The sequence below is a fragment of the Microplitis demolitor genome, chromosome 1, assembly GCF_026212275.2.
Source record: "Microplitis demolitor isolate Queensland-Clemson2020A chromosome 1, iyMicDemo2.1a, whole genome shotgun sequence".
In the NCBI taxonomy this organism is placed as follows: Eukaryota; Metazoa; Arthropoda; class Insecta; order Hymenoptera; family Braconidae; genus Microplitis; species Microplitis demolitor.
The window spans coordinates 22,962,088-22,986,355 of NC_068545.1; the positions used below are offsets into that span (position 1 = coordinate 22,962,088).

The 24,268-nt window shown below is 28.5% G+C and overlaps 3 protein-coding genes across 4 annotated transcripts in view; 2 read left to right on the plus strand and 1 right to left on the minus strand.

The window, feature by feature from the left end:
* The window catches only part of LOC103580107 (adenylate cyclase type 6), a 69,950-nt gene extending 54,837 nt beyond the window's left edge, over positions 1-15,113 (plus strand). Inside the window, exons 10-20 of the mRNA XM_053742699.1 lie at positions 6,518-6,664; positions 8,915-9,073; positions 9,152-9,400; positions 9,485-9,647; positions 10,605-10,702; positions 11,422-11,506; positions 11,869-11,985; positions 12,651-12,776; positions 12,941-13,321; positions 13,461-13,680; positions 14,549-15,113. Of these exons, the coding sequence (XP_053598674.1) occupies positions 6,518-6,664; positions 8,915-9,073; positions 9,152-9,400; positions 9,485-9,647; positions 10,605-10,702; positions 11,422-11,506; positions 11,869-11,985; positions 12,651-12,776; positions 12,941-13,321; positions 13,461-13,680; positions 14,549-15,045 (2,242 nt within the window). The 3' untranslated portion in view covers positions 15,046-15,113. The remainder of the gene's footprint in view (positions 1-6,517; positions 6,665-8,914; positions 9,074-9,151; positions 9,401-9,484; positions 9,648-10,604; positions 10,703-11,421; positions 11,507-11,868; positions 11,986-12,650; positions 12,777-12,940; positions 13,322-13,460; positions 13,681-14,548) is intronic.
* Positions 1,126-19,843, minus strand: LOC103580106 (membrane-associated protein Hem). 2 transcript variants are annotated; one of them, XM_053742710.1, is made up of 2 exons: positions 19,754-19,843; positions 1,126-4,734 (listed from the first exon to the last, which is right to left on the minus strand). In XM_053742710.1, the coding sequence occupies exon 2, from the start codon at positions 4,642-4,644 to the stop codon at positions 1,273-1,275; it is 3,372 nt and encodes a 1,123-aa protein (XP_053598685.1). In that variant the 5' UTR covers positions 4,645-4,734; positions 19,754-19,843; the 3' UTR covers positions 1,126-1,272. The 2 variants fall into 2 exon arrangements, with proteins under 2 accessions (XP_053598685.1, XP_008559970.1); XM_008561748.2 differs by lacking the exon at positions 19,754-19,843 and adding an exon at positions 4,813-5,086.
* Positions 19,069-23,403, plus strand: LOC106693369 (proton-coupled folate transporter). The gene is made up of 9 exons (XM_014440706.2): positions 19,069-19,202; positions 19,584-19,758; positions 19,876-20,106; positions 21,146-21,497; positions 21,556-21,951; positions 22,015-22,152; positions 22,242-22,325; positions 23,028-23,184; positions 23,278-23,403. Exons 2-9 carry the CDS (start codon positions 19,735-19,737, stop codon positions 23,393-23,395), a joined length of 1,500 nt encoding a protein of 499 aa, XP_014296192.1. The 5' UTR covers positions 19,069-19,202; positions 19,584-19,734; the 3' UTR covers positions 23,396-23,403.
* Positions 23,404-24,268: the final 865 nt, after the last annotated feature.

Consider the following 24,268-nt stretch of genomic DNA (forward strand, 5'->3'; position numbering starts at 1 on the left):
GAGAATCGATGAAAATTTAATTGGTATTTTCCAGTTTCATATTCTGGTTGTAGGAGAGCACTCATTGAGACCGAAAGAAAGCGATAGGCTCTGGACAATTGACTCGATAAGTCGTTTTGAAAGGAAAATATATAATAAATTGGGGAATAAGTGCTTGAAAGTCTGCGAAAATTATAACAAAGAATTAAACTTTATTTAGATTTTTCTTTCAACGAGTTACAGCTCATTGATTATCAATTCAATCACGTAACGGGTTATAATGTAATTTATGTTATAAAGGGAAATTTATCTTTCTGGCTCTTGAATAATAATTATTTCGAGTCATGCAATATCGTACGTAAATGTAATACGTATTTTTTAATATTACTTATAACTGAAGATTTTTTATTCTTTATAATGCATTACGTTCTCTTTGAAATTTTACCTTTCAAGTACGAGCAGAAAATTATCATTCAGCTTAAAAATGTTTTACAAAAGAAATAAAGAAATAAAATAGTTAAATAAATATATGTCGGAATAAAAATACTCTATGGAAGACCATAGAAAAAATTTAATTATATTTCATGATATTTTATAGTATTAAAAAATAATAATAATAAAAGAAAGGAAATAACTAAAAGCTCAACTGAGATTTAATATTTCAGATTATTTCTATATTTAATCAGCGTTCAATGCTTGAAATATACTGATAATACATTGAGGACACGATTTTAATTTAACAATGATCATCAACATTCCCCCTTCTTTTTATCCCTTTTTATTGAAATATTTAAGCGTATATAAAATACTTTAAAAAATAGAAATTTAACACTATAAATTTTTCCAATAATATGACTGAGTTCTACTAAGTAGAAGGACTTTTTTTTTTTTTACTTATTATTAGACGATCTATTTTCAATACTTGATATTGTTTAATGAGAATTTCAAGTTATTTATTATAGCCACCATTTAAAGTTAGTTAGAGAGCTTTTTTTTCAAAGAAGATTAAACTATTTTTTAAGAAAATAAAAGTTAAAAATAAATTATTTTATTTTCTTCAGCATACTCCGATTATATATATATATATATATATATATATATATATATATATATATATAAATATATATATATATAATACAAGTGATGTACAAGCAGATAGATTTATAAAATAATATAGTAAATTACCTTAATGCTTAAAATGCTATCTATTGTGCAACAATACGTAATAATTTTGACATTTATGGAAAGTATTATCAGTCTTTAATCACTATTAACTTAACCATTGAGTTATCTTCAAATCTGGAGTTCCATCTTGCATACATCGTGATATGCATTTCGTATAAGCGCATAAGGGAAGCAACTTTCCAAAAGATCCATTGTTAAGAACGGCGACTCCTGAACAATCTCATTGAGCAGCAGATAAACAGACTCTCTGTTTTTGATAGTTTCCTTGTCATTTTCTTGACCAAGTCTCAACAAACTGGATGAGGCCAACGCCAAGAACTCCTTCATTCTATCTTCGATGTCATTCTGACCGCACAGCGTAAAAAGCGCACCAAATATATTATTTACAGCAGTTCCTATGCAGTGAATATTATTAGAATGCCCCTCTAGCGACGCGCGATAAAATGAATTTTCATTGCGAGCTAATTTTGGAATAGAAACGGCGACAAAGACCATCAGAAGACAAACAGACAAATGTTCTTCTTCTTCCATTCCAACTTCTGTTGATTGAGTTTTAAGCGCATTGATGAGAGTCGGGTCAACTTTGCACGTCAACCCGACGGCCGAAGTCATTTCGGAAACCAAATTCATCGGATCATCTGAAGGCAGCTGATGTCGCAAATCAGCGATCGAACTCAAGAGAAAGGGAATCCGGTCTTCCAGGACATCATTCAACGCATCCTGCGCGAGCTGCCTGAAGCTGAGAATCACGCCAATTATCGTGAACCTCTGCAAGACATTTTCAACGTGCTGTAGACGTTTAAACTGGTCAATCATTATTTCCGGCTTGTCGAAATTTGTTCTCAAAGCCATCAAAACTTCTCTATTATTAGCGACGAGCTTTTTTAGTTCTTGCACTTGACTAGAGATATGCCACATAAGAGTTTCGTTGAGCATTTTCATACCATAAGGACCCACAAGCTCAGCCAAAGCTCTAAGCTCATTGATGTCCGTAAACTCTTCAGCATTGAATGGCACTGCGCTCTCTATTGCTAAACTTACAAATGCTCGTTGGTTTGCAGAGTAACATATATTACCAGCACTAACTCTTCTCAATAAAACTTCGGAATACCATTGCGTGTATAGAGCAGCTATTGTTTTATCGCCGTGGCTATCAATTGGTTGAGTTTGTTGAAGCAAAGCATTGTTAAAAATTCTCGTAATATCTATGTGCACGTAATTTTCAACCGACTGTAGTACATTCATGTAGGCTCTAATACTTATCACAAGTTCTGATGGCTTAGCTATTTCGCTAGATTCTGGATTAAACATAACCATGCCAACAAGAGCTCGAGAAAATCTCGCCTCAAGATGCTGATTCAGGTACTCCCGGGGTGCGAATGTTATATTCCAAACATTTATTGCAGGGCAATAGTTTATGGCATGACAAAGTTCAGTCAATGCCATGTGTAATTTATCCATCGTAGTAAGATCTTCTCTCGTTCTCCTGTAACTTTCTACCCCAGGTTTTTGAATTTCGTAAATGTTCTTTTTATTTTTGTCTTTTTTCTTACGATTGAATGCCTGTGAAATCAATTGCGCACAGTGTTTTGGCAAAAGTCTGTCACTCATATTGCACTGCTCGTCGCAAATAGTCGTGATAATATTTTTAGCTTCTTTAGCCATTTCGTTGAGAAACATGTCAACGATAGAACGACTTCTGTCGTGAATATGATGACGTTCTTCAGGACAAAGCTGGTGTGTTGAAGTTTGAAAATGGCTGCATAGAAGTGGATAAGTTATTATGTATCTATTTTGAGCGGGAAATTCAAGGCACATGTGAAATTGTTCTTCGAAAACTTTGCTGTAGAAGCAGTAAATCGATAAATCTGAAGTATCGTTAAGCATTTCATCGAGATAATCTACCATTTTAGTGTGAAAAATTACGGTATCCATAAAAGATGCTAACTCACGATTATCTGCGAGGCTCATATTGCAGTTAGTCACTGACATGTAGGCTTGCAACCTGATCCAGTCGAGTCTCAACCCACGGAAATCAAACATTTCATGCTCTTCCACCTGCTTAACCGTCACACTCGCCATCATCGAACACAAGTCACTTAGAATGACACCTTCGTCTTCCGGAAGTCCTGAGAGATTTTGAATCATTTGATGAAGTACAGGAGCATCAAAACCCGACAGAAACTGGACGTAGTACCGTTGAAGGACTTGAGAATACTTTCTAACTAGAGCACGCAATTCTTCACAGTGAAATAAAAGTTCAGGAAGCTGTCTGTCAACTAAATCTTCATTTCCCCGACCTTTGCCTTTTCCTTGATTTGGCGGATTGTCACCATGTCTTAAAATCCACAATATTTCGTCTCTAGCATGAGACAATCCCATGAATACTAGCAAAGCTTTGGGACCCAAAAGACCTGGCTGATCACTCAAAATTAGCGCCAAGTCTTTCAAAGCAGTTCTAAGAAATTTCCGTTTTTCTCTGTGTCTTAAAGCAGACTTTTGAATCGCCTGGTTATAACAGTCTTTAACTTCTGAAACTCTTTTGCTGTATCCTTTTATTGACTCAAAGAAAGACTGTATATATTGATGGATATATATAACCTCATCACGGAAGAGCGTTAATACCCATCCGGATTCTAGGGCAGTAGTCCACAGTTTATTTGGCTGGTCTTGGCTTAAAATCGAGTGACACAACGTAAAGCCTAGGATTATCCACTTTTCTACTCTATCTATACTTAAGGTTTCGCAAGACATAGTGTCAGTTGATGCAGCCTTTAATAATTTACCCGGACTTCCTGTAATACTTAATTTTTGATCTGCGCGCCAATTATCTGCTGTCATGTTTCTGCTCGGATAAATTGCCCACAGCGAAGTCAAAGCTCCTCGCAATAGATTTAAATGAGGAATAAACTCTTCCGACAATTTTTTAAACGGAACATCATAATCCACAATCATTTGCCCTAATCTAGGAAAAGTGTTATCCGATTTTTTATTAACCATTTCATAGGCTATATTAAAAAGACCTAATACTGCTTTCCGGTCCTCCCACTTGGACAGTAAAATCATGAGAGTAACGTACGTGGTTATTAAGTCTAAATACGCTTTCGTTAAATCGAAATTCAGTGTGATGTCCATGTAGACTCCACAGGCGTCCATGGTTGTCAATAATTCACAAACATTGTCTTTGAAATCTAGTAAATCAACAATCGTATAGTAGTAGAGAGACAAAGATTTAACTATTTCGTTTCGCAGATTTGTTACGGTCTGAAATCCCTTGGCGTCGACGTTAGGAAATTTTCTGACAATCAATTTAATTGACGACTCAAGTAACTTGTCAGACAATACTGTCGGTGGCTTTGATTTAGTGTCACAGGCTTTTTTTATGTTGTATAGACGAGTTAGCATTCCGATACCCCGGTCATTTAGAATTATTAATTTTTCAGCCAACTTTTGTTGACTGGGAAGAACTGAACGGGCCATAATTTTCAAAATACTGTTAATTATTCAAAATACTAAAAAATACTTTCACTCACTGTTATTGCAGACACCGGTTTCGCATAAATCCCGTAACTGAAACATAAAAATAAAATTTGAAATAATAATGATAATTAAATAAATAATATATTTATATTTAAATTATATATTTACTTAGTAATTTTTAATAACGCAGCAGTCAATAACAATTTATAGATTGTAAAAGTTTGGTTAACAAATAAATACTAATATACATATATTTTAACTTATATATATTTTTATGTATTAAACTAATAAATGCACTTGGAATATGATATATGTGGGTTTATATTTATTTATGTAAAAAGAAATAAATAATATTAAAGTTTTCAAGTAACTGAGTTTAACAACAATCTCATTTTACATGAGATCACTTTGACAATATGACTATTCTCTGACAATGTGAGGCGAGAATTGGAGAATGCTAAATGAGACATGGGTAGAAGGTTAAGGTTGATTTCCGATTGGAACGACATCTAGCGGTAGAGAGTAAAAATAATCGAGAATGTAGATACTTTCGGTCGATAAGGCCCACTTTTTTCCACCAATCAGTGTCTAGATTTTAACCAGTAACGGCTAGCGGTTTTTTATTTGATATAAGCAGGTTTTTTGTAAAAATTTTTAAACTGATGGTTGACATGCTAGTACATGGAAAAAAAAATAGTGGAGAAATTACAGTACCAAATTTTAGCAAAGTCCCCCTACTTCAAAACTGTAAAAATTACATAATGTATAATGATAGTCACTTAATAAATTAATAGAAATCTAAGATTCGAAAAGTTTAAGATTACTTTAAAAAAGATGTGACGCTTGTGGAGGATCGATGAAAATTTAATTGGTATTTTCCAGTTTCATATTCTGGTTATAGGAGAGCACTCATTGAGACCGAAAGAAAGCGATAGGCTCCGGACAATTGACTCGATAAGTCGTTTTGAAAGGAAAATATATAATAAATTGGGGAATAAGTGCTTGAAAGTCTGCGAAAATTATAACAAAGAATTAAACTTTATTTAGATTTTTCTTTCAACGAGTTACAGCTCATTGATTATCAATTCAATCACGTAACGGGTTATAATGTAATTTAAGTTATAAAGGGAAATTTATCTTTCTGGCTCTTGAATAATAATTATTTCGAGTCATGCAATATCGTACGTAAATGTAATACGTATTTTTTAATATTACTTATAACTGAAGATTTTTTATTCTTTATAATGCATCACGTTCTCTTTGAAATTTTACCTTTCAAGTACGAGCAGAAAATTATCATTCAGCTTAAAAATGTTTTACAAAAGAAATAAAGAAATAAAATAGTTAAATAAATATATGTCGGAATAAAAATACTCTATGGAAGACCATAGAAAAAATTTAATTATATTTCATGATATTTTATAGTATTAAAAAATAATAATAATAAAAGAAAGGAAATAACTAAAAGCTCAACTGAGATTTAATATTTCAGATTATTTATGAATTTAATCAGCGTTCAATGCTTGAAATATACTGATAAAACATCGAGGACACGATTTCAATTCATTAATAATTATCTGCATTCCACCCTCTTTTTATCTCTTGTCATCGAAATATTGAAGTTCATACAAAACATTTAAACATACGAATAAAAATCTAACACAATAAACTTCTAATTAAATTCTATTTTATATTCCTTTTTTTTTCTTTAATAAATTATTGAGATTAAATTTTTTTTCTAATTTCACATCGAAGATTTATAATCAGCTATTAATGTTTGAATAAATTATATAGAGTTTTTTAAATCATTAATTTAAAAAAACATAAATAAACATTTTTCAAAAACTAAAACAAGTTTATGAATAATTTACAGATTTGATCGACTTGCAGCAGAGCATTACTGTCTAAGGATTAAACTCCTGGGGGATTGTTATTACTGCGTATCTGGATTACCTGAACCGAGACCGGATCATGCCCATTGCTGTGTGGAAATGGGATTGGATATGATCGATGCTATTGCGTAACTATTTCAAATACTTGTTCACGCAACTGAACCCTTCTAAATTTAAATTCATTTCCATTTAAAAATAAGCGCGTTAAAAAAAATTAAAAAGTAAAATTTTAAGAATTGCAATTTTTTAGTCCAACGACTCGTCTAATAAAATTTTTACCAGTCGTTAAACTCTTCAAGATTGACTTGATATCTAAAACTCCGGAACGGTTTTTAAATATTTTTTCTTTCTCTTCAAACACTTTTTACTTTTATTTTTCTTATCAATACTTCTCAAAATTTTTATCTATACAATATTTTCCAATGACTTTAAATTTTTAAATTTTATTTATTACTTTATAACCCACTTAAGATTTTCGAATTTTATCTAAAAAATTTTTATCCTCGTCTCAAACTAATGGAACTCGCCGAAATTAATCATCATAAAAAAAAAGTTAACTTACTAATGTACACCCCTATTGCTTATTCATTCAGTGATTAATAATTAAAACTGAATAAATTGAAAAAAAAAAAAAAAAAAAAAAAAAAAAAAAAAACTATGACTTCAGAAAAGTTTAATTATTTTTTAATTAAGAAACTAGTTATTATGGCTAGCCTTCAAGTTTGTTAATTACTAATTAATAACAAGTTCTTTTTAACTTCTCAAAAAAAAAAAAATTTTCCCTTTCTCGTAATTTTTTTCTTCCGTTCTATTATATATATTTTTTTTATTTTATTATTTCTTTTACAAGAATGACATCTAAATAAATGAACTGTTTAATTTTAAATATTGCCATTAGCAAACATTTAAAATGTATATCACAACTGACTTAAATTATAATATCGAAATTATTATTATTATTACTTTTATATTATTAAGAGAATAAGCGAAATTTTGTTCCAACCATATCTATCTAATAGAATAAATTATTATTATTAAATTTGGTATCTCTTAAAAGGTCTTGACTCGAATTTGCGCCTTTTCATGGTTTACACTCTTTTTTATTACCAAGTATCGAGATAAATCAATTTATCTATATTATTCGAATTACATTTAAATTACGCGGGAAAAAAGATTATCGTATTTGTATTCTTTAAATAAATTAATATTTTAATTATTTTGTCACAAAATATGACTGAATATATATATCTAATAATATAATTAAGAAAAAATAAAAACAAATTTAGTTTACGCCACGTCTTGTATGATAATAAAAATTAAAAAAAGTTAATTTGGTATCAGTGAAAAAAAAATATACTAGACGACGAATAAAAAAAAAATTTGACGGTGTGTAAATTTTTTTTCAAGAATCTCACGATTATACAATCATGGAAATCAATAAGTTTGCGAGCTACTGATGAGATTTGTCTTAATAAATTTCAATGATAATAAAAATAAACAAAAGATTCTAGAGTTGATTTTACAGAAGAGATTTTAATAAATAGTTGAATTGAAAATATGTTTAATAAATTTGGTAGTAATACTTGAGCAGTCGTAGGTTGCTCGTTATTATTATTATTATAATGTTTTTTTAAATTTTTCATCCATATATTTAAAGTATAAAAATTACAACGCATTCTTTAATGAATATACGATCCTCTTTAATATCTCCTCTCATTTCCACTGTTCTAATTACAATCCAGAATAAAAATAGGAAGCGAGAATAATAATAGTACTTAAAAAAAATTTTAAATAAATAGTCTTACGAAGAGAAAAAAATTAACCACGTACTTAAAACAATATTTCCAAGTTTAATAACAAAAAAAAAAGTCTCAGTAATTTTCAATTAAATTAACAATTCATGACCGACAAAAAATCTCATCCAATATTCTCTTTATTTTTTATCATCTTAAGCTTTTCTTCATAATACCGCGGCTTACAATCTCATCACTCATAAATTCAGTTAGCTCATAAATTAAAAAAAAAAAAAAAAAAAAAAAAATATATATATAAATAGCGAGCGCATATAATCAACCCGGTACTTATGATATTATTCAGCTTAAGGATTACCACAAAAATCAATTCAAAAAATATTTTCTTTCCCTTTATACCCTAGTTGATAATACTCTTTAACAATACGTACTATTATAATTATTTTGTTGGAATATAAAAAAAAACCTGAGAATTAAATTAATTTGAGTGATTATTTTTTTTTCTGTTATTATTGTAATTATTTTTTGCTCTTCTTTCGATCAATATAGAAGCCCTTGTACAAATAAAAGCAAAATATAGTTAGTTAGTACACAAGTTAATTAACTTGTGTGACGTTAATTTAACAGGCTCGTAAGAGAGGTCATGGCGGTGAATGTCAACATGAGGGTTGGTATTCATACAGGAAGAGTCCACTGTGGTGTACTGGGGCTTAGAAAGTGGCAATTCGATGTCTGGAGTAATGATGTAACTCTTGCTAACTATATGGAAAGTGGTGGAATACCTGGGTAACTTGAATATGAATAAATAAATTAATTTATTAAATTGTCAGCTGTCTATTTATTTTGTTTATACTATAATTTTAGACGAGTACATATTACTAAAGAAACATTAGATTGCTTGGGTGGTGACTATGAAGTAGAAGAGGGAAATGGCGGGGAGAGAAATTCATATTTAAAAGAGCACAATATCAAGACATATTTAATTGTCCCTGGAGATACGTTTAAAGATAATTTGACGAGCTCGCGATTAAGAAAAGGCTACTCCGTCAATGGAAATGTATCCAAGGAAATGCGAATGATGGGCCATGGTTCACAGCATGGAAAACATAACAAGTATATTCATTATTGATGTTGATTAATAAATTAAATAGATTATCCGAGATAAATTTCTAAAGATATTGTGAAAAATTAATGCAGATTGGGGTTCGGCTACGAGACAATTGAGTCGGAGAAAGATCCTGAGGATGAAGTGAATGAGTATCTCATGAGGGCTATTGATGCTAGAAGCATCGACAGACTTAGGTCCGAGCACTGTACTCCTTTTATTTTGACCTTTCGGAGACCGGACATTGAAGAAAAGGTTAATTAATTATTATTTTTGTTTTAATAAAGATTATTATGAAGATAAAGATAAATTTTCGTAAAATGAATCAGTGAAAAATGCTGCGAATCAGTAAATATTTACATGATCCTGAAGTTAACAGAATCGAAAATTTTCGGATTTTTATTTTCACTAGTTAATTAAAAAAAAAAAAAAAAAAAAACTAAAAATATGCACATGTAGGAAATTCAAAAAACTACACGCGCAATTTGTTCAAATATTTTTTTTTTGTACGATTTATTGTTTAAAAAAAAAATCCAAAATTATCAGATGTCGGCCAATTTCAGTATCACATATTCACTACGAGTCGGTCCCAACCCTATCAAAAAAATCCATGTGGGATTGCATGGGAATCCATATAAAAAAGTATGGATTTACATAAGAATACATAGAGGAAACCATGGGTATCGAGATCCCATGGGAGAATTCCATGTAAAAAACCTTGGGTATTAAAAATTTTTTGATTTTTTTTTTCAACAACTCAATTACAAAAAAAAATAAATTTTAATTATGCACATGTGAAAAATTAAAAAAACTATAAGTGCAATTTTTTAAAATATTTTTTTTTTTTTTTTTCATAATTTATCGCTTTGAATAAATTCCAAAAATTATTAGACGTCAGCTAACTTCAGTATTATATTTTTTTATGTAGGAAGTTTATATAGGAATCTGGATTTCTATATAAGTAATTTTTATAGAATCCGGGGTATCTGGATTTTTATGTCTACTGTCAATTCATACGCATATATAAATAAAAAAACAGATTAATATTCCTACAGAAATCTATCCGTAAACGCCATGTGGGAAACCACATAGGAATTAGGAATCTATACTGTAAATATGCGGCGACTCATTATGCAGTAAATATTCACTGATTCGTTTTAAGAGAGGTAAAGTTACACTTAATATTGATTTTTAATAAACAATTTATTTTAGTATTCTAGAGAACGAGATCGAATGTTATCAGCGTATTTCGTGTGCTCGGGATTCGTTTACGTGATTGTTGTGGTCGCAATTGCTATCAGTTTGTCTGGGTATGTTAATTTTATATAGATGTGATATATCACACGGAGGTACCATCTGTAAATTGAGTCACGTTTTTTAGTCTCGTTCTTACTATGTCACTCCGTACGTACAGAAAAAAAAAAAAAAAAAAAAAAAAAAAGTATCTTATTATTCAAATTAGATTCTCATGCTCAATTTAAATCAAAACTGTTTTAAATTTAAAATATATATTCAATTATATATGAATAAAAATATTACTTTTCATTATTTATAGTAAAAGTTTTTTATTTAATAATTTATTATCGATACTCAAATATATTGGAGGGTTGGATAACACGGTGTACTTAAAATTTTTTTTTTTTAAGTTTTAAATCATTATTCATGACTTTTATAATTATTTAAAAACAATTTAAAATGCGCGGGACTTATTTTAAAAAAAAAATTTGTTTCACGTGTTTACTTCTAGATTGATAATTTATTTTTCACATGTAAACCACTGACCTGATTGAATTTTTTTAGAAATATAAGAAATTTTTTTTTTTATTTTTTCGGAGTTACTCCATTTTGCCCGAAAATGAAAAAAAAAAATTTTAATGTCAGTAAAAAATTTGACTTGTTTTAGTTCCCATTTGGTCCAACCCCTAAATTTAGTCCGAAATTTCTTCAAACTTGATTTTCAAAATTAGACTCCATGTTATTATAAAATAAATTTTCAAAATTATAAAAATAAATGTAAAAATTTTTTTAGGAGTGTTTATTTTTACGTGTGCACTGGAATCAGCTCATTTATCATACTTTTGATAAATAGTATTCTTCTAGCTGAGAAAAATGAGGTACTATCAATTTTTCTACTTTACTATTACAATAAACTAAATAATTAAAATTAAATTTTTGTAAAATTTTTAAAACAATATCTATTAAAAATTTTTTTTTTTTTAAATTTATATAGAAAATAGAGAATAGTGATAATATCGACTCGCCATTTTCATCTTTCTTTTTAACTTATCATCTTTCAATTCACAATTCCATTTGTATTCAGATCCATTGAACTTTCAGATATATAGCAGCTTCATGAAACTTTTATACTTTATATTACTAGCTCGATATTAAAATTTGTTTTTTATTTTAAAAATTGATAAGAAAAAAAATTGTATCGTGAAAGCAAATATAATATGAGATAAATATTTATTTTCAGAAAATACCAGAGTGGATACGAAATATATCGATAGCCATTTTTGAAAATCGTATGATAGCTCAAAGTATCGCAACAATCGTAGTCTTCCTAACATTTTTAACAATTTTATCACCATTGGTAATTTTAATTTCAGGCCGTTCATAAAATACGTCACGCAAAATTTTACCTTCTTAACCCCTCCCTCTCCTCTTCCTCACACCGTCACGTTTTTTACGATCTCCCTATCAATATTGTGTCACAAGGTTCCATAACAACTAATCTCCGACAACTGATGCCCGAAAATTGATCCCAATGACAGTTTCAAAAAATAATTAATTACTATGAGATAATTATAAAAAGTTAATTTGTGTAAATTAGTTGTTGATAAAAATCAATGAACGATCAATCGTCGATGGGATCAGTTTGTAGGGATCACTTGTCGTGGTATAAAATTGTTGGGATCAGTTGACGGGACACCCATCACAAATAATAGACCCCCCCCCCCCATTATTACGGAAATATATGCCGAAATATTTATAAATTTATAAATATAAAACGTCTGACTTTTTATCATAAAAAGAAATTTTTTAAAAATCGAGAGAAAAATTTTAAAAATTGTTAGAAAAGCTGCAAATGTCACGTTTCCTTAGACTCCTTCCCTCAACCCCCCTTGTATATTCAATCATATTAAGCGACACCCTTTCCTCCCCCATAAGTTCTAACGTATTTTAAGAACGGCCCCTTTATATTAAAAATTTTTTTCCATAGTATAAAAATATAAAACATTTTTTTCACATAAATAGGTCACATTGGACAACAGTAATGTCTGTAGTAATAACACTTGGACAAGAAAATCTCATGACAATTCAACAGTAATGGTTCAAATCCCTTCAGCAACAGGACCGTGTTATTATACACTTTTTTCTGACGTAAGAATGAAAAAAAAATAAGTAAATAAAGACTTGAAGATACTACTACGTTGCTCTATTTATCGCAGCAGTAATAGAAGTAGTAGTAGTAATAGTAGCAGTAGCAGTATAAAATAAAAAACAATGATGTAATTTAAGAACCACCATTAACCATTTGATTGCAGCTATTTCCCGTGTTAGTGATGCTAGTGATGGTAACATGTGCAGTGTATCAAATACTGACATCAGTTTTCAAAGTAGCAGTGCTGAGCATAATCGTGGTCTGCTATTTGGCTGTAAGCATTTATCAGTCCTCAAACGAAGAGGACATTGATCAGTCAGGCAGGTGGTTAGCTGGAGTACTGGTGATCTTCTTCATGGCCTTCTTGGTGGCACACTCCCAGCACACTGAGGCAACGTATCGTCTTGACTTTCTGTGGAAGCTTCAGGCGACTGAAGAGAAAGAGGAAATGGAGCATTTGAAGGCTTACAACCAAAAGCTTCTTGCAAACATCCTGCCAGAGCATGTCGCCGCATACTTCTTGAGAACTGTAAACTCTGCTGATGTACGTAATTACACTTTCGACATATATGGATGCTGGTGTCTCATGTGTCTTGACAATAATTATAATATTTTGATACATATACATTATGTTTCTATAATAATATCATTTTCATCTTAACTCAGCTTCTCTGACTTTGCAGGAACTATATCATGAGCAGTGCGACTTTGTGTGTATTATGTTTGCGTCAATACCAAACTTCTCCGAGTTCTATGTTGAGTTGGAGGCTAATAATGAAGGTGTGGAATGTCTGAGACTTTTGAATGAAATAATTGCTGATTTTGATGAAATACTTGCTGAAGATAAGTTTAAGTATATTGAAAAAATTAAGAGTACAGGAGCTACTTATATGGCAGCTTCAGGTTTGTTTTGAATTTATCTTTTTTGAATACTGTAAAAAATTTTTAAATTATAAATTTTACAGTAGAGTAGGGTAAAATGGCCTACCAGAATTGCCAAGCCCCATAAAATAAATTTTGTCATAATTTAAATTTCAAATTATTTTCAAAATCCCCGGGCATTAAAAAATATTGACAGTGGTTCAAATCCAGTTTTGGGATTTTCTTTTTTTCAATAAAATGTTTTTTTTCACCATACCTGCACCGAAAGTTTAAATTCTTGCCCTGTTTAAAGGGAATAAAATCGTTCTTTTCTATTATGAGAAAATAAATGATAAAAATTAGCGCATGTGCCATTCTACCCACAAACAGAGGCAAGAATCTGAACTTTCAGATGAAGAGATAATGAAAAATTGTATAGACATCAAGACCCAATTCGCGTGTTTGTCACCCTCGCCTTCGGCTCAAGTAGGTGATTTCACACGTGGGTCGGAATGTCCTACACTGAAAAAAGAATTTCCTGGCGCAAGAAAAATTTTTCATCATAAAATGAAAACAAAAATTTTTTTCGGGCTAGAAAAAATTTTTTGGTCTAAGAAATTTTTTCTCGACCCAAGAAAATTCCCGGCTTCAATTCATAATGCAAAAAATTTCTCAAGTTAATTACAAATTTTCTTGGGGAAAGTAAAAATTTTTTACACCAAGAAATCCTTTTTTTTTTTTTTTGTACTTTCCGTCCTATGTGTGTAATATACTATTTTTAATTTCCAAATTCTATCATTGCTAAATAATAATTTAAAAATTCATAAATTTTTTTTATTTAAAATTTTTTACAGTATATTAATAATAGTAATAATAAAAATTGATTCTAACGATATAAATATCGGGTTAGGTCTAACAAAAAGTACCTGTGATATGAAAGACTACAAGCACATAACAGCGATGGCAGATTATGCCTTGAGAATACGCGAACAATTGGCCTACGTAAATGAACACAGCTTCAACAACTTCAAGATGAGAGTGGGTATAAACATCGGACCAGTCGTGGCAGGAGTGATAGGTGCACGTAAACCACAATACGATATCTGGGGAAATGCCGTTAATGTTGCCTCGAGAATGGACTCGACAGGCGTCCTGGATAGCATTCAAGTGACGAAGGAAGTACGCGATATTCTCAGTGCCAAAGGATACCCACTTACTTGCCGTGGCCCTATTCAGGTCAAGGGCAAAGGAAGTATGATAACTTACTTTTTAGACGGGCGCAACGATCCTAATAAAGCTATGGCTACTATACCTGAAAACGATTGTCACTTTAATTACAACAATATCAATAGTATCGATAAAAAAATTTCAGATCCTTCAGATATTATCAATAGTCAGGCTCTTTGAAATATCGATAGTTAATTTTTTTTACTGTCTATCTGTTTAAGTGAGAGTATTTGTAGCGCGCAATTGACTTTTTTTATATCAATAAGAGGAAAGTTATTTTTAATTTAATTTCATTTCAATTGCGTTCGATTAACGATGTTCGATATAGCTACTGTTTCTTATATTTTATTATTAGCTGCTACTATATAAATATATGACAAATTTTTGGATTTAAATAGATTAAATTATTAAAAAGACTTGAAGTGGAAAAAATATTTGTAATGAACGATAGCAAGAATCTCGTTAAATTATTTGGATCATTAGTTTGTGCAACAAATGAAAAATTTTAATTTTATGTTAATATGATTATTGTTGAATTAATTATTAATTAAGCACTCGTTTTAATTATTAATTATTAATCTTTAGTTAGCATTTTTTAAGATTTAATAATTCATTTTTGTATTTGCGCACAGACATTTATTTATTATTTATTTTATTTATTCGAGTGATAAATAGTATTATATATATATATATATATATATTGTTATTTTTCAAATTTTATTTTAAGAGTTTGAATTTATTTATGACGACTGTAGATAACAGACGATTTTACTGTCGGTAAAACAATTTTATGCGGCAGATAAGATATCAGTAGATTATTTGAATGGCAAGCGGGAAATTTAAATCTCAATAAAATGTATATTGTTAAAAAATAAGTAACAAATAATTATGAGAGGGTCAAGCAAAATGGGGTAATTAAAAAAAAGTTTTTAAAATGGTCCTTAATTGTAATTTATCAGGGCAATAGTAGCAAATATTGACCGAGCTCCAATTAATGACCAGATGCTTGAGTATCATTAAAAATTCAACAATTTCAAAATTTTTAAGGGTATTTAATTACCCAGGAAACCAGAGTTTCAGCTCAGAAATTGAAATGAAACTTTTGACATCTCGATGATGTACAGTATACATCAAAAATTTTAGTCCAAGTTTTTAACCTTCATATACATAAAATAACATGTAAATTTGATGTAAAATTAAAGCTGCTTTTTTACATCAAGTTTATATATAATTTTACGGGTGGGAGAGAGCAAAAAATTTCATGCAATTTTTTATGTGTACTAGACGTCATCGAGATGTCAAATGTGTCATTTTAATTTTCGAGTTAAAATGTTGATCATTTTGAGAGTTCTCATCAAAGTCCATTTTTATTACCTTAATTTTTTATCTCATGTATCCGTGAAATATCTGCTTCAATTTGACTGTTGTTGCCCTACCTCGATAGGAATTTGATGTTCAAATTTTAATTTTTAAAAATTTGATTTTTTTTTTTTTCACAATTAAAATAAAATTTTTTGCTCTTTTACTTTAAAAATGTGACAATTATATATTCTATTTCTTACTTAAATTTATATGCTATTACACTACTTTTAATTATTTATCAAAAATATTACACTGTAAAAAATCGGGAGTGAATTCGTAGTATTCTAGATTATTTTTAAATCCGCATTGACTCTGATTCGGAATTTTAATACTAAAATAAACCTCTTTTAGAAGTTAATTTCACTCCGAACCGGAGTTCCATATAAAAATAAATCCTTTTGAAGTTAATTTTACTCCGAAGACTAAATAGATAGTCATTTGCTCCGCATTCACTCCGGATTTGATCTGCGTTCACTTCGCAATTTTTTTAGTGTAATAGTCTTTTTTTATTTCGATTTTTTTAAGAGGCCTCAGTTTGTTTCAAAATAAAAAAAAAATTTCAAGGGAAAGTAAATACTTTTCTTATTTTTTTTATATAAATAAAAATTAAAAGATGTAACCTACTCAATATAAAAAAAAAAAAAATTTTCCATCATGTCTCCATTTTGCCTCCCCTCTCCCACTATCTACTTATGGTTATAAAAAGAAAAAATAAACAAATAAATAGTTGTAATTAGTTGTTGAATGGCTCTTCCACAAAAGCGATTTAGAATCGTAAATGTATTTAATTTTAAGATCAAACACTCACTTTAAATAATTTATATATTTATTTACATTCCTTGTAATATTTTGCCTAAATAATACGCAATTATATTTATAAATATATTGCAATTGTAAAAAAAAATTATACAATTTATTATTTGTTATAATTTATATTAATAACAATAATAAAAAAAAAACACACACACACACACAAAATAATTGTCAATAATTAAAAAAATGGAGTGTAAAATCAACGAGACCGCATACAGATAAACAACGAAATGAAAAAAAATAAAATGCTTTAACGTTGACGGACTTATAAAAAAGTTATCAAATAAAATTTAATAGCATATTTATGAATTTTATTTGTGGTCTTAATTGTTTAAATATTAAAAAATTAATGTGTGGTTAAGAGATAATAGGATTTGTAAAAGATAAAAATCCAATTACGGAATATTTGCGAAGATAAAAATAATATTTTATCCACATATACAGTGGATTTGATGCGAGATTAATGAATGAGTAATTAATCGAAATTAAATCATAGTAACATTTTATTTCCGATTAACTGGCAGGTCCAGAAGTACAGAAGTCAAGTATATTATTGAGTATATTTATTATTTTTGCATATATATTTTATTTATTATGCAAAAATATTAATTAAGTACTAAAATATGTGATAATTGATAACTAACAAAGTATAACTATATTTAATTAAATATGCGGATATGGTTATTCGTATTCAAATAATATATTAATATATATGTCAATAAATAATTTAAAAGTAGTGAGTATATATTTATTATTGTGACTTAAATGTGCTGAAAAAATGTATCGCGTGATTGATTATGCAACGTATTTATTATATTTATTTAATAATATTTAAGAAGAAATTTTTTATGTTTCAAAATATATGACGTTATATAATGAAGTTTTAAAAAAATAAAAATAATTATAAAATGTGGTTTAAATAAGCCGACACAGAAAAAAGTTATTTCTTGGGTGCAAAAAATTTTTACTCGCCCCAAGGAAATTTTCACCTGTTCCAGAAACTTTTTGCTTTAAAAATTGCAAGAAAAAATTTTTTAACTTCAAAAAAGTTATCTTGAGTCAAGAAAATATTTTGGAAGACAAAAGTTTTCTTGAGTCAAGAGAATTTTGCCTGGTCAGAGGAGATTTCTACTTTAACCGAGAAAATTTGGGTTTTAAAAAAATTTTTTTGAATTAAGAATATTTACTTTTAATCAAAAATTTTTTTTCTGTGTGAGTTAAAAGACCTAGCACCCGATTAGGGAACTAGTACTCGATTCTTCCATGTATTTGTATATTTATATTTAGTAAATATAAGTATAAAAATAGGTGATTGATCAGGTACTAGTTCCTTGATCGGGTACTAGGTCTCTTACCTTACTCTTAGTAAAATTTTTATTTTTAATTCAGCATAAAATTTTTCTTGCGCCAAGAAATAATTTTTTTTTCTGTGTAATTGTACCAAAGAATAATTATCTGAAATAAAAAATATCATAGAAACTTTTAAAATTTATTATGTATTTGAAAAATCTAAATTAGGAAAAAAAAGTGTCCGGATAAAAAATAGTCAATATAATTTGTTTCAAGATATAATTATATAGGTATATATATATATATATATATATATATATATATAAATTGTATCTATATTACATGTATATTATATGTATGTATAGTATTTAATAACTGTTTAAAGTCTATTACAAACTGACGTATCTTTGATGGCCTAAAGAAAAAATATTAAGTCTTAATTGACAAAATAAAATTTGCTTTATGTGCAATATTTAATTCTGATAAAAAATATAATCGTGATTGACGATAAATAAATTTTTGATTATAAAAATAAATAAAAATAATAAACATCTGGTTATTTATTTTTCCCGCATTTTATTTATTTATTTTTTAACAACCGCTGATACGGATCGACTTGGAACTGGTTAATCAAGTTTTTTAAAAAAACTGGACCATTTATACTCATACTAATAACGAGAAATGAGTGTGTGTAATTTAAATCGATAATACGGAAACGCGTTTCTGCGGCTCTTGCGCAGTGTAGAAATGTTTTCATTATATAAAAATATCTATGAAAGTTTCAACGTAGTGAGCGCATGCTGTATACAGTCGACTTGAATTTACTTGTAAACACGTGGTCAGATGGATTTTTAGTTACTCCAAAATGAAAGGTTAAAAATCATTTTTTAAATTTAATATTTTTTTTTAAAAATCACGAAAACTTATGTCATATTTTTAAATTATTTTTTACTGCTTCTATTTTACTTATGCAATAGATGCAAATAATTACTCTAATTTGAAATTTAATTTTACTTTAAAATCAAAAATAATATTTAATTAAAAATTCACTTACGGTAACGATAATTTTTAATTTTTTCACGAAAGTAAAAAAAAAAAATTTATTATAAATTTTTAATTTAAATAACACATTCTCGTTTGCGTCATATATTGTGATAAGTATATAACTGTTATCATAAATGAAACTTAAGCAAAAGATTTTTTTTTCTTTAAAGCATCCAGTTATTTAATGTTCTTTATTACTGTTCTTATAGAATTAACACTGACATCTGATCGTGATACATTAGATAGAGGGAATATTAAAGTATTTGGGATAGACAATTTAGTGACTTAGTGTCTCTTTATAATTATAACAGTACTGATAAATGTATTTAGTCTGTGAAAAAATATTATAAGTTTTTAAAAATGAACGAAGATATTTTACCTGAGGTATTTTATTTTTCATCACTTTTTAAATTTATTATTTGCAAGACAGATTTTAATTATTTAACTTTATGTGTAACTCCATAATTTAATTTAAGTAATTAATAAACTTTTAATTGCCAGGTAATTATAGTGCAAAACAGATCTTCATCCCATGTATTAAAAAAATACTTCGGATGGATTCGTTACATATCTGTAGAGCCGACAATGTGGCTCTATATCATGGCTTACATGATAACGTCAGTTGTCGAGCAAGCACTTTTTGTATACAAATCATGCAGAGTTAATCACGGGTTTTCTGAAGAAGTTTGCCAGAATATTAAACAAAATGACACAGTTAAAAATATTGTTCAGGTAAGAAAAAAAAATTTTTTTCATCTATTCTCCATATGGAAAAAAAAAAATTACAGTTTAATTAGATTGTTAAAAATTTTTGTAATAATTTTATGAACCAAAGAGAAGCAAAAATTTATTTTTTCTTTATCGTAAAATTATGAGTCAATTGTGTAATAAAAAAAAATTATTATTGTATTTTTAAATTACAATACTTGTGATAAAATTATCATACTTCAATGAAACTGATAAATTTTATGTTTAAAAAAAAAAGTTATAATGCAATATATGAATTAATGCTCACATATAATGCTTACAATAAGACTATTAATAATTTTTTGATTTGCCAATAGTCTTATATATTTTTCTATTTTATATTCGATTGACTTTTTACTATAAAGTAAATTAAAATATTATTTCAGTACCACTGAATTAAAAATTTATATAAATTGTAATTTTAGTATAAATTGATCGCAAATAAATTTTTAAGTATTTGTCATAAAATTTTATTATTTTCTATCATTGTTGTCATTATATATTTCCACGCGAAACTGTAATTTTATGAGTTTATTTTTTTTTTTACACGGAGAAATTATTCTCGTTTGAAATGCTGTGGTGTCTTAGTAAAGCCGGTTCATGTCGGCCACCTGCAAAAATTACCATAGCCATAGTAAAATTTACAGCGACCACATCACAAATTTTTGTGAACATTGTAAATTTTTGCATGGGTTTATTTCAATTACCGTCAGGTCGCCAGGATGGTCCAACTTTACTGACACCGTAGCGTTTCAAAAAAGAATAACTCCATGCACAAAAAAAAATTCATGAGTCAAAAAAATATTTTATAAGCCCTACGTTTTCAGGAACCAAGTCAAGATTTTTTTTAAGCCAAGAAAATTTGTCTTGGTCAAAAAATATTTTTACTGTATTTCAGAAAATTGAGTTTTTCAAAAAAAAATTTCTCGAATCAAGAATGTTTACTTTCAGTGGATAATTTTTTTGTGTATATTCATGCCTATAAAATAAATATTAAAATCTATATTGTATTGATATTTTTCAGGTGACGGTATCAGACTTTCATCAATGGAACAACATCGCCGGTCATGTTGTGCCAATAATTTTGTCTCTGTTCTTTGGCAACTGGAGTGACCGACGCGGTAGAAAGTTGCCGTTAATAATAGGCCTTCTGGGTAAAATTATTTACTCCGGAATGATTGTTGTAAACACATTGATGCCCAACTGGGATTTATTTATGATCATCTATACAGCAAGTATACCCATGGGTATGCTGGGTGGAGACGTTGCAATTTTCGGTAGCTGTTTCGCTTACATATCAGATGTTTCTTCTTTAAAACAACGGACACTTCGAGTTACTATTCTTGATATCGCTTATTTAAGTGCTATGCCAACAGGTAACACAACAAATAAATAAATAAAAATGTTTTTACTAATTAAATTTAAAATTTTCAGGTATTGCACTTGGGTCTTATCTATTTACCAGCGTATTTAATCATTCATACACAATAATGTTTACTATAAACACAACTCTACTTGTAATATCTGTTATTTACTCGCTTATTGTATTAAAGTGGCAAACAAACCCACGACAAATGTCTTTAGGTGGTGTCAATGTTTTCACAGACTTTTTTGACAAAGAGCACGTTATTGCGAGCATTAAAACTCTCACTAAGCCACGTAAGAACAATGCGAGACTTCATTTGTGGATATTATTTATTGCAATGGCTTTCTATACTTTTCAAAGAGATGAAAAACCCATGAGCTATTTGTACACCCAGAGAATTTTTCAATGGGACGTTGCGACTTTCAGTAAATTTAGGACATTTCAGTCATCATTCTTTGTCGCTGGTAAATTTATATACTTTTTCATTTATTTTTAAAATAATTTATGCATGATAATTAATCAATTAGCGATGTTAATTGGCGGACCAACACTGAGTAAATTATTGGGATTGAAAGATACTATTATTATTATGATTGGCGCGTTATCTCATGCCGCTGGTAGAATTTTTTTTGCCTCTGCTACTGTACCAAATATATTTTACGCTGGTATGTATTTGTAAATATACAATATGTATGATGAATTTTTAATCATTTAATTTAAATTGTGTATTAATAAAAATAAATTTTTATCACAGGGGCAGCAGTCGCGGCAATTGGACCAGTAGTCGCACCAGTTTTAAGATCAATGACTTCCAAGGTCGTACCAATTAATGAACGAGGTATATTACAATAATCATTTTTATTGATTACGTGTAAAAAAAAATTGTTCTAAAAACGTTCCGATAGTGAAATTCCAAAATTGAGACAATTCTGAACTTTGAGCTGAAAATTTTCAACTAGTGTGGGTTTTTCTTGCGGGGTTTTTTTTTGAAATTTTTTAAGCAAAATTGATTTGAATTGACAATTTTGTGAGTTTATAAAAAGTTCAGAATTAGTTCCCATCACTCATTTTTTGAACAATTCAAAAAGTAAAAAAAAAACTAATCTTTTCAAAAAGTACGAATTAAACTCAAAAAATGTTTATAAATATTTTCAAATCATATTAATTTTTTAGCCTCATTCCTAAATAATTCTAGTAAGAGTCGTAAATGTTCATAATTTTTAATTAATTCCTGTTTTTTTAATGTTCTTTAAACTTGAACAATTAAAAAAAAAACGCGCGGGAAAAGTACACCAGTTGCAAAAACTCTGAATCAAAATGAATTCAGATTGAAAGAAAATCAAAGCCACTCCGAAATCACTCCACTAAAAAGAAAAATTTCCTATCTACTCCTTAGGTAGAGTTATTTTTTAAAACTCCGGAATTCCGAATAATGGAGGGAATTCAGATTGAAATAAAATCTGTAATCACTTCAAATTAATTGCCGATTTCTTACAATATATTTATCTTTATTTGATATTTGAATTTTTAAAAATTTCAGGTAAAGTTTTTGCGATGTTATCAGTATGTGATAATGCAGTGCCTTTTTTTAGCGGGGTATTATATTCTCAACTTTATAATGCAACATATCATACAGTACCAAGTGCTATTTATTGGCTCACTTTTGCCACACAAATTGCAGTACTGCTTCTCATTCTGTAAGTCATTGTTGTGTTTTAATTATTAGCAAGCCATGTTCATTTTGTATTTATTTTTTTTTTCTTTTGAAAAAAATTAATTTACTTTTTTAGCGTCATACATTTATCATCAGGAGCTAATCAACAAGAAGAAGATAATTATGATCCTAGCGAAGTTTCGACTTTAGACGTAAATACAATTCCCCATAGTCGAGAACGTATAAATTCGTGAAAAAAGTATTTCATAACTTATGTACATTATTAATATTTTTTTTATTTTTAACATTAATATATGTTTTATATTACAGCTAAAAAATTATTAAAAAAAAAAAAAAAAAAGTTAATAAAAAAATAAAATAATTGTTTTTTTACTTTTGTAGAAAAATTTTTATACAAAAAGAATTTGATAATTCGTGACTTGATGCGAAATGATTTGTAAATATTTTTTGTAAATAAAATTTTAATTCTTTAATAAATAAAAATCAGCTGTAATTACACGTATTCAATGTTAATATTTATTATCCAGGTATTGACAATTATAGTAAATAATTTTATACTCAAATTGTTACGTCATTAAGACATTATTTTGGTTTAAGTATACGAGCAATAAAGACATTAAAAGTATATATACTAGTTTTTCATTATTTATTTAAGTAAAGTATTGCAATAGATTATTAAAATTTAATGCGCAAGTATTTAAATTTTTAATACCACGTCGCAGAATAATGATTTTGAAACTAAAATTATTACAACGAGGTAGTAATAAAAATTTAATTGTACAATAATTTAAAAAACAACGATGTAATGTTCTATGGACATGTGTCAGATTTAAATCACCTTAGCCTTGATTTTTTACAGTACTTTTCCGGTTAATCTTATTAATTATTCTTATCATGTTATTTTCCACACAATTACATATTGAATATAATCCATGCATGACTTCATATTTATAATTATTTCCTTTATCAAATTATTTCTTTTAACAAAAAAATCTGTAGATCAAATAATAATTTGAGAACTAGACTCTATTCAATTAATGTATAGTATTGCTGTGCGCATATAAAATAATGCAATTTAGCAACATTAATCCACATGTAATCACTTA

Bases quoted from the DNA above. Each gene is read 5' to 3' on its own strand.
- LOC103580106 (XM_053742710.1), bottom strand. From the start codon at position 4,644: ATGGCCCGTTCAGTTCTTCCCAGTCAACAAAAGTTGGCTGAAAAATTA.
- LOC106693369 (XM_014440706.2), top strand. From the start codon at position 19,735: ATGAACGAAGATATTTTACCTGAG. The intron at 19,759-19,875 runs GTATTTTATTTT...TTTAATTGCCAG, and splicing joins ACGAAGATATTTTACCTGAG to GTAATTATAGTGCAAAACAG. The intron at 22,153-22,241 runs GTATGTATTTGT...TTTTTATCACAG, and splicing joins ACCAAATATATTTTACGCTG to GGGCAGCAGTCGCGGCAATT.